Source organism: Rhinatrema bivittatum, chromosome 18 (assembly GCF_901001135.1).
Source record: "Rhinatrema bivittatum chromosome 18, aRhiBiv1.1, whole genome shotgun sequence".
NCBI classification, from domain to species: domain Eukaryota; kingdom Metazoa; phylum Chordata; class Amphibia; order Gymnophiona; family Rhinatrematidae; genus Rhinatrema; species Rhinatrema bivittatum.
In genome coordinates, this window is record NC_042632.1 from 52,772,662 (window position 1) to 52,783,852 (window position 11,191).

The 11,191-nt window shown below is 42.6% G+C and overlaps 1 protein-coding gene across 1 annotated transcript; it reads right to left on the bottom strand.

The window, feature by feature from the left end:
* Positions 1–3,595: 3,595 nt before the first annotated feature.
* On the bottom strand, positions 3,596–7,978 carry GRXCR2 (glutaredoxin and cysteine rich domain containing 2). The gene is made up of 3 exons (XM_029583260.1): positions 7,640–7,978; positions 5,482–5,706; positions 3,596–3,808 (listed from the first exon to the last, which is right to left on the bottom strand). The coding sequence occupies exons 1-3, from the start codon at positions 7,976–7,978 to the stop codon at positions 3,629–3,631; spliced, it is 744 nt and encodes a 247-aa protein (XP_029439120.1). The 3' UTR covers positions 3,596–3,628.
* Positions 7,979–11,191: the final 3,213 nt, after the last annotated feature.

Sequence of the window (11,191 nt, forward strand, 5' to 3'; positions counted from 1 at the left end):
TGGCTTAGGGGCGGTGCGTGCAGGAGGAGCGAGGATATCTGCAGCTTCGAGACGCTACGAGGAGCGGAGTGGGGCGGGGTATAGGTAGCTTCGAGGAAGGGAGGGGCGTGGCATAGGCAGTTTAGGGGCGGTGCGTGCAGGAGGGGCGAGGATATCTGCAGCTTCGAGACGGAAGGAGAGAGCGGAGTGGGGCGGGGCATAGGTAGCTTCGAGGAGGGAAGGGGCGTGGCAGACAGTTTAGGGGCGGTGCGTGCAGGAGGGGCGGTGCATATGTGGCTTAGGGGCGGTGCGTGCAGGAGGGGCGAGGATATCTGCAGCTTCGAGAGGGAAGGAGAGAGCGGAGTGGGGCGGGGCATAGGTAGCTTCGAGGAGGGGAGAGGCGTGGCATAGGCAGTTTAGGGGCGGTGCGTGCAGGAGGGGCGGTGCATATGTGGCTTAGGCGCGGTGTATACAGGTTGGGCGGGGTATATGTCCCATCTGGAATTTGTTACCAGAGGATGTGGTTCGTGCAGTTAGTATAGCTGTGTTTAAAAAAGGATTGGATAAGTTCCTGGAGGAGAAGTCCATTACCTGCTATTAAGTTCACTTAGAGAATAGCCACTGCCATTAGCAATGGTTACATGGAATAGACTTAGTTTTTGGGTACTTGCCAGGTTCTTATGGCCTGGATTGGCCACTGTTGGAAACAGGATGCTGGGCTTGATGGACCCTTGGTCTGACCCAGTATGGCATTTTCTTATGTTCTTATGGAGAAGGTGCATGCAGGAGGGGCGGGGCATATGAAGATGAGGGGCGGTGTGTACAGGTTGGGCGGGGATATCTGCCGCATCGAGACGGTATGAGCGGGCGGGGCATAGGCAGCTTCGGGGCGGGGCATGCAGGAAGCGCGGGATATCTGCAGCTTCGGGGTGCTGCTTTTTCCCGCCTCTCCTGAATGGCTGGGGATGTGGGGAAGGTCCTGGTTTAGTGGTGTTCAGGCTCTCCCACCCTACTTGTAATCTGGCAGGGATGGAAGATGCAGTTGGAGAGAAAAATGAAAGAACACTGAAGAGGAAATGGAAAAGAGACAATCAAGGGTGGATTAAGGGTAGTGGGCGTAGAGAGGGCTCCATAGCTATTTCTTCATTGTTGTTTAAAATAGATTTATTGAAGAACTGGAACCGATGACCAGCTTTTAATGTTGGGCTCCTCGATGCATATATAGCATAAGCCGATGGGCCTGTTTTTGAAAACTCCCAGGTTATGTGGTTGATAACAATTGCAATGAATTCTAAAGGAGACAGAACTAAGAAGAACAGGGAAGCCAGGCGGCCAACTAGCCAACGGGAAGAGTCTAGATTTTAAAATGTTTATTATTTTATGAAATGGCAGCTACCAAAATTGTTTGGCCAGATTTCATGATATTTAAGCCTAATAAATATAGGGACAAATAATGACCAAATGGTCCATCCAGTCTGCCCAGTTATCCTCTCCAGTTTTTTTTTGTCATTTGGTGCAGATGAGCATATACATTTCTATACTCACGCTAACGCCAGCTTGAGTTTCCCCCTTGTCTTTACAGACTGCAAGGAACTCTAGATTTGGAAGTTGTAATTTAGCTGCATTGCAGGATGTGATATCTTTCTTTATTGGAACAGCTTACTCTAGTAACATAAGATAATGGCAAAAACCATCCAGCTTATCCAGTCTGCCCAGTTCACGTCAGCATGATTGCTGTTATATATCTCTCCTCGCCAGGAGAGGACTGTTTTATTATCTTCTCCTGTACTCTACCATCTTGAGCAGATCAGCACACAAAATCCTCCATTTAGTTCACACCCAGCACCCTTCCCTTCCCATTCTTAAGTGGAAAGCTATTAATATCTAATATGAATGATTCCAGTAGGGCATTTTAACTCAAATATGTGCTGCTAAGTTACGCTTCTGCCATCTCTTCACTTTTTTAATGTTTATCCCATACCTTCTTAAATCACAGAGGATCCTTTGCTGCAAAAAAAAAAAAAAAAAGATGAAGCGATAGCGGAAACAGCTTAGCAGCGGATGTTTAAGCTTAAGGTTTAGATATTGCAAATGCATATGTGGAAGGACCCTGTGAAACTTCAAAGCTAAAAATATACTGTAATGCTAAAAGCTGTTTGTTGGTCCAGTGAAAGATGTCATAACTTCCAATATAGCCAGGGTTTCCAGGTACCAGCAAAAAAACCAACCCAAAACATTTAGTTTGGCAAGAAAACCCTCATCATTATATTTTTTAAGACATTTTTCCCTCAACTGCAGTTTTTTCTGTTTGCCAGCAGAGGGTAATCATTACAGTTTATCTGCACCCTGGCCTTCCAGCCTGTGATAGCTTATTTTTACTAACTAGTACTGTAAAAGGTCAGTTCTGTAGCCAGCTTTGTACAGTAACTTAAAATAAATGGATTCCTGACTGTTTTAATTCTCTTAGCCTAGCCACCCATACTAGGTGCTAGCAGATGGACATTGTACTCTAAGAAAAAGCTAAATAACTTTCCAAGAAGATATGTGGGGGGTTTTTTCTTTTTAAAGTAATTCCAGGGCAAAAGAAAAAAAAAAGAATACAGAACCTCTAATTCATTTAAGGAATAATAAATAAAGGTTTATTTCAGTTTAAATAGCAAAGGAACTGTGTGCTTTGTAAATCTGCAGATTATTTATAAGGGGGAGGGGTTCTATTATTTCCAACCACTGAGTAAAGAGAGAAAAATTAGGGTGAGTGTTTAAAATGAAAGCAAAACAAGGGGTATGAACACAAATTCTCAATCAATACTGATTTTATGAAAGGTTATAAAGGCTACAATTACAACCAGTGTTCTATACTCAAGAGTGCATGAGATGTTCAAAATAGCACTATTGTGGAATAAGAAAACCAGAAGTAATGTACTGTTTATGTTTTACAAAAGATGCAACCTTGTGTCCAGATCATTTAAAAAACAGAACAGAGTGGTATTTAAGTAGCAATGTATGAAGAGTTCTCAATAAAATGTAACATCCTGTGTAAATGAGGCACAGCCTTGGCAACAAATAATTTGTAAAGTAACATTGCAGGGAATACATACAACATGAATAAAGGCTTTCCATGGCCTTTAACTCCAAAACCATGCCATGTTGCCGGTGAGGGTGCATATTGTGCACCTTACCAGTTGCATTACCAACACTGTATTTTGCTACAGTGAATGCTGCCGCAACTGCTGTGCACTGTATGGTTTTCCCAATTATTGTAAAGGCAGCCACTGGTGAGGATGAAAACTCAGACTGGAATTAATTATGTTGCTGAACACATCTCAAGGTGTTGCTTTAGCGATAAAAGCTACTTGTGCAAATGGAGGACTACCAAGAGTTCTGCTGGGGCAACAAGCTTGCAAAAATACTTAGGGCCTTAGTCAGAAAAGGTTTATTTTCATTTTTTTTTCCATCAATCAAAATTATTAGTGATTTGGGAGCTGATTCATCTTCTACCATGTGTCTTTGATGATCAAGTAATTGTGACTCTTCAATGCTTGCTATAAATAGGAAATCGGTTATTTCTCTCTCTATATAATAGGCAGTATTAACCTTGGATAAAAGGTGTCACGAAGTTTTGATCTGGTGCATGCAGGTGTGCAGGATGTCACTGGGTGCATGTCTGGCAGGGCTGCAGACCGTTCTCATTACAGGCCGGGCACCGCAGGGCTCGATAGGACTCCTTGAATCTGTTGGCCAGCATCGAAAACTTACTTCCATGGCACAGGGAGCAGGGAGCGCAGCCCGAACCTCTGCACTGGGAACAGCTGTGCTCAGAATCTTCCACCTGCAACATGCAAATGAGACAAAAAGCTTGTGCTTCAAAACACCTAAGGAGCAAGTCAGCAACTTCAATATGTGCAGGAATCAACAGAATCCAGAGTCCGCTGAGTACTGAAGGGAGGCTCGAGCGGTAGGCAATTTGTTAAGGGTCTCGGAGGCTGAAAACCAGGAAGGGAAGAGGGGAGCAGGACAGAGGGAGAGTGCAGCAGAGACATCATCAGCATCAGGGCTGGTGAAATGGAAATCATTGACACTCGCTTATAACCCCAGTAGGACGATAAAACCATGCATTTAAGCAACAGGGTTGCCCTATCTGGCCGAGTCAGTTCCAGTGGAGCTGCTACTGGGTCTCCATTGCCTCAAGGAAGGCAAAGGCTACACCGATGGTAGCGAATAAGACTGGTGCAGCGTAACTTCAACCAGTTTACCAAACGTGGCAATATTTCAGGTTCTTTCAATTCTCTTCACATGTTCCCAGTTTTCTTTCCTTTTCTTTTTTTAAGTGATTTCAATTTCCTCTTTCAATCTCTTCTTCCTCCAACCTGCATTCTTCAATTTACCGAGTTCTTTCTCAGCACTGGCCGCCTTATTCTTGCTCGTTTCAGGCTGGAGGTAGGAAGCTGCCCACGTGTCTTGATTCGCCAGATGTTCTTCTGTGACCTGGGTGACCCTACCTAAGCTTCACTAAGATCTCACGTCTTCTCTTTGTATTAGGTCTGCCCGAGGAACAGACAAGTGGCAGAGAAGGGGCTGCAGCGATCACTTTCCAAGATTTTGGTTAGGATCCTGACAGAGCCTTCTTGACCTCTTGATTGAGACTGAGACCTTGTAAAATATGAGGGGATGGGGGAGGGGGTAACATCCTTCCGTCAGACCCCTCCATTCAGAAGGAGTGACTGAGTAGTTAGTACATTGCTCTAAGACCCAGGGAGGCTATGGTTCAAAGCCCACGAGAATTCCTTGTGGCTTTCTGCAAGTGGCCCTTATTGCCTCCGTTACCCACTTAGATTATAAATGAATTCCAACGACAGTATAAATTGCCATATGGAAAGACAAGCTTAAAATTACATTTATGATATGGTTATGACCATTGCTAAAGCAGGAGACGTGAACGTCCTGTTTAAAAAACATAGAAACTTGTAAATTGCAGCTACTGTTTACAGATGTTTATGTAACGCCCCCCCCCCCCCACACACACACATGCATCACACACACACACACACACACACACACACACAGGCCTCTTTCTTTTACCGGATCTTGTAAAAAAAAAGAGCTCTCTTACAGTTTTTAATGATTTTCTCATTTTGCAGAAGCAGTCTGCTATCAAGTCCCACATCTCCACCCCAATAATTTACTCGGATACTGACAATAAGGGGCTTGATCCCCAGGCTGCTGCTGATGACACGGCGGAGAAAACACAATCCCGGTGTTCTTACAGTGCCATACCGCTGATTTTAATGAGCTGGCAGGCTGATCCATTTAATAATTAGTTTTCATAATAACACCATTAATCACATCATCGCTATTCTTATCTACATGCTATCCAGACACAGAGCTTTCTCCCTTTTCGTGTCTATGGGAAAATACTTGGTCCGTATGACTCAGAACAAGCCCTTTTATCAGTATCCAATTACAATGTAAACATAGTTTCCGTGAACGCTGCTCTCCCATTACCTGTGCATATCGATTGTACACGCATGGATTCTCAGAGTCTTCCGAAGGCCTGCAATACAGATCCTCATCACCTCTTTCTCTCTTATACAGGAATGATGCATCTTCCAAGGCCTCTCCTTTCTCCTCAAATGTCTTCAGTAGCTCTGCCTTCTCCATTGGAGTCCGGACAATTTTTAGGTTGCTGGTGTAGATGATAATCTTTCCAAAGTCAAGGATCCCAGAGGACTGCAAAACGCAAGGGAGCCATCAGGGTGAAGCAGCAGATCCATACATTTACTCAATAATCCATTACATATCTATGATTCCAGCCAAACATGAGACCTACAGGCTGCCTTCACACGGCTGCTCTATGACTTATAGCTCATGCCCACTCAATTTGCTGATTACAATTCACTTGTTTTGCATATTCATTTGATCAGTATACAATATTTCCCTATTGCCTGATGATATAATTTCCTGAAAGAATCAGCCTGCGCTCCCCATTCCATTACCATTACTTTTTTTCCCCACTGGAAGGTTGCAAAATCATCGTATTACAAAGAAGCATGGAAATTCTTCCTTGTTTTACACAATTAGTCTTTGGCTGACATGATTTGTGCCTTCAAATATGCATTAATTTCTTTGGTGACTGCATGGAATAGCATCCCAGGGGAGGTGTACAGGCCATAAAGGTAACGGAATTCCAAAAAAGCATGGGATAAGCACACAGGGACCTTAGTTGTGCAGATGTGACGTTAAACCAGAGAATCAACTGGGATCTATGTCATTGTCATATAAGGTAACTCGGACAGACTAGATGGGCCTTATAGGGACGGCTCTTCCATAAGGTGACGTGGGTGGTCATCTAGAGCTGCACAATTTGGGGAAGGACCTGCAGGTGCTGCCTGCCCATGTCTCTGACCACAAGCATGTTTAAAACTTGCACAAAGTTTAGAACAGGAAAGCCATTAGCTCAAGCAAGCCTTCATCATGCAGATGGGTAAGAAGAGATTCGAGCCCAGAAACCCACATCCTCACATCAATAAAAGTGCAGAAGGCATCATTAGGAATCAACAGGATCACTGTTGTTCCCATTTTGAGTTATATTTCCCAGAGGTTTCTTTTATATGCAAATGTAGTAACTAACATTTGATTTATGTTGAAAACCGACGTGATATGTATCAACATGAATGCCGGTATACAAAAATCACTAAATAAATAAATATCTGTTTGAGTGATATTAAGCTGCTTAACTAGTTCAAGGATTTTATTGCATATTGCATGTATAAAATTCTAAAAAACTAATTTTGCAGGTCAAGCCTATATATATATATATATATATATAACAGGTTTCTGGTTAGGAAGCTCCGCATGACGATGGTTGCTTGAGCGACTTGCTCTCCCATTCTAAGCACTTATTTCTCACTTAATTTTTTAGACAGCCCTCTTTTGTTAGTAGACACTGTATTGGCTTCATTTTGGACTTTTGCAGTAAAGAAGAAATACATTTTGTGCACAACAACCTGGGCATTTCTTGTGTTGGTCCATGCAAAGGGCAATCGCAGCTTGTAAAGAATCCTTTTTTTTTTTTTGTCCAAGACCAACACAGTTACTACTATGAGAGCTCAAACTACTGAAAAACGAGAGAATTCTTGCTCTTGATGGTTTGGTAGCATCAAAGCTATAATAATTAGGTCTTCTCAAAGGCTCACACACAGAAGACTAAGAAAGGCCATCTCTTTACACCTAGCGGTAGACGGCTGAACAAGACTTTTATTGTGATTGTGAGGTATTGCTAATGATGACAATGAGTACAGTTGGACCACAGTGATGCCTGCCTGCTTGGCTCTGAGTTACTCTGTTTCTCAGTAAGCTACACAGGGCCAGAAATGCTCTTCAGAAAAGCCCCACCTGTCTTACAGGTGCTGTTCTAAGTGAAGTGAAAGAGCCCGGTGGCGTTTATATAATCAGTTCGGTTGCCCGGAAAACATCCTTCCCTGGCCATTCTATGCAAGCAGTCACTTACGCACAGATGGAAAAGCCAAGCCAGTGCTCTTTCTTAATTCACTAAAAAGCTTACACTTTGTTTTCACTTTTTTCCTGTGCTAAGAAGCTCTCCCTTTCTTTGCTACCCCGCTTCTCTAATCTTCTACGATAATAATGACCTATGTCTGCTTACCTTCTGGTCACCCCTTTGACAGTCACAGAAGAGAGATGGAGCACCTGCAATACTGCAGGAATTGTTGTCCCGGAATACACTGATCCTCTGAGCGGTCAGTTTAGCTGTTGGATAAAACCTGGGATTCGCTGTATCTCTGACACCATAAAACTGATCCACCGTCTCGAAGCTTCTGTGGATGAAGGTATGAGGGTACTCCTGCTCTGGCGACTCCAATTCCTGGCCATCCTCATAAACCTGTTTCAGTACTCGGCCACTGTATGCTGAAGAGATCTTAAATCGTACTTTACGAGGCCTTGTTTCATATCCCTGTCTCAGTTTCCTCTGGAGCTCCTCCATTGATATAATTATGCTTCTACCGGTTCCCAAAGTCAGCACAGTGAATGGAGCACACAGGAAGAGCCTCTTCATTTTCCCCAGCTAGTGAATAATTCAGCGCTCATATCAGGTCCTCTCCTGTGTCATTTAAACTGACACCATCTTATTAAACATTGATAGATGTCCATGAAAAGAAATGTAATCAGCATGGTGAAAACTAGAACACTTGTTATTATCCTTCATCTCCTCAAAATTAATGGATCATTTTACAAATAAACGCATATGCCAGATCTGAGCTGTGGCCTTGGAGCCAGGTTAGACCCCTGCACCCACAAGCAGAACAGTTCCCAGTTCAGGGTCCATTTTTCTAGCTGAATAGCACTCACGGCCCTTATGTGAAAGAATAAACTGGTCCTGCAAGAGTGACGCCTAAGGGCCAATCAAAGAATAACAGTGAAGGTGATTCTAGGAGAGCAGCACTGTAGTCTCTGACAGAGGAGGACCCTGCAGGACTTGTTCTGCACATGATAGAGGATAAGCAATATAAAAATCAAACATGGTAATTCCCTAAGAAGAGTCCGATGGAAAGGATCAAGGCGGAAGGAAATAAAAGCAAGCATAGATGTGGAGAAAAGTAAAAGTGAGTTTGACATGTGTATTATGAAACTGTAGGACATGGCTTATCTAAATCAGACATTTAGAAACTTGTGTCAGATACTAATGTAAAGCTGAAAGCAATTGCTGTGGATCAAAGGCACAAACTGTAAGAAAACATCTTTAGTCAATAAGTTCTGGTTTTAGGGAATTCATTATGTAAAAGGAGAGTAGATATCCTGGATATGCATCAAACAAGGCAAGACAAAATTCCAACATGCATTCTGCCTTCACTGAGCATGCCCATGCATTTAAATGATATTTTATTTATTAAACTTTTTATTTGCTCCTAGAGGTACAATAAAATATAATGTTCCATAAACTTGTATTAACAGTGAATAAATGCAAAATTAAGATAGAAATACAAAAAATTTAAAAAAATCATAACATTTTTTTTTTAAAAATCATAAAATGCAGCAAACTATATAATTCAAAAACATACATTGGCATAAATTGTGTGATAATGCAGAAATAAAAATAATACACAGTGATTACAAAATACATCAAAAGTCATAGCATTCAGTCAACAGACATCAATATTTAAGTAAATGCCTTTGTAAAAAATATATATGTACATTTTGACAAGCTTCTTATACCCCCAAGTCATCCTTAGAGAAGAATCCACACAACTTAGGGTAGATTTTAAAAAAGAACGTGCACGCATCCATGTACGCACGCTACCCAGCGCGCACACATGGACGCGCGATTTTATAACATGCGAGTGCTGGTGCGCACATGTTATAAAATTCCAGTCAGCGTGCACAAGGGGGGGGGGGGGTAGAATTTTGCTAATTTACGTGGCGACACATTGTCGGGCTTCCCCAGTTTCCTCCCAGTCCGCTCCAATTAAGGAGCGGACTGGGAGGGAACTTCCCTAACCCCTACCCTAACCTCCCTTCCCCTCTCCTACCCGCCCCCTATCCCTATCCTAGGTCCCTCTCCATTTTTTTTTTAACTTACTTTTTGCTGCTGCAAAGGAGCCGTAGCGAGCTGTGTGCGCCGGCGCACGATCCCCCGGCACTGCGGCAAAAGGCTGCTGTATCGGATGCCTCTAGCCCCGCCCCTCCCTGCTCACCGGACTGCCCCTCTGTTGAGGCCCGGCTCTTGTGTGCGCGTAACAGGGGTTAAGCGTGTGGCCGGGCCCCTTTTAAAATGCTTGCGGGGCGCGCAAAGCCCAGCCGCATGCGTAACCCCTGTGTTTTATGCACGCGGGCCATTAAAAATCGGGCCGTTAATGCACACTGCCTAAGAGGATCATATGTGCATTGAGGTCTATACCTAGCTAATTTACCTTTCAAATAGTTAGGGCTGGTAGCATGCTCTCATTATAGGCAGGATATAAATATGGAAATAAATACATATAAAACCCTAAAAACAACTGGCAGACAAAACAATAGGAAGGCAGAGCAATGTTTCCAACTGGTGACATACGAGTCCTGTACTGGAAGCCAAGCACTAAATGCACTGCAGCATTACATAGGAAATGGAAGGATTTCACATATTAGAAAAGTAAATGTAATGACAATTTCAAGACTAAAAAGAAGGCTTCTAGGTTTTTTTCTAAGAAGGCAGCAATTTTTGCTATTGAGACCAAGGGGGGTCTACAGATTGAAGCAATGCTACTTCGAAAATACCCATCAAAATGTTTAATCAAATAAATGTAAGGATGTAACCTATAAAAAATAATGAATGACAATTTCAGGACTAGAAAGAACAATTCTAGGCCTTCCCACATTTTTCCAAAAGCATTTTGGCATTAAGAATGTCCATCGCTGGCAAGGTCCCCGTGCCACACAGAATTTAAGGATGACCATTAGGGGGTGTTCATGGAAAAAAAAATGTTTCATTCTTGTGTTTTGCCGTGTTTCTTTTTTTCCCCAATTTTAGCCACAATTGGATTAGAAATAACCCAAAATGAAACAGCAAGTTTTGCTGTTGTTTCCATGTCATTTTCAAATGACAGCACATTGTGTTCTAAATAATGCTTTAACTCTATTGAACGCCAGTAGTTTTTATTCCCATGAGCACAAAAGAAGTTACTGTGTCATACAAAGAAGTGTTATTTTCACAAATGATTGGGTAAATGATCTGGTGAGTTTAAAAAAAAAGAATGTCTCAGCCTCATCCCACCCCACCTTCATACTGTATCTTAAAGAAGCCATTGTAACAGTCATTAGTTTAATCATTGCTTGATCAGCAGGTAGAACTTGCCTGCCTACAGTCTGTGTAGCTGACTTCTTACATAGTCAAAGATTTATGTCTGTCTGAGATCCTGGGATGTACAAGGTGGACTGAAAAGAAATCGTAGTTGGGCGCCTATCATGTTGGACTTGTAGGGGTAAAACTGAGCTGATTCACAACAACAGAATCTTCGGCACCTCATCCCATCAAGAAATCTTCCATTGAAGATCTGGCTGCCCCATGTTGGCCAGGGAAGCCCATGTGTTCTCTAAAAGAAAGGAATGTGAGGAGAAATATTGAACACAGGAGAGTGGCAAGGAATTGAATAAACTGAATCAGATGGACCTTTCTAATTCATTACTGTATTGAGAAACTGAGACAATTCCATTTTAGAGCTCG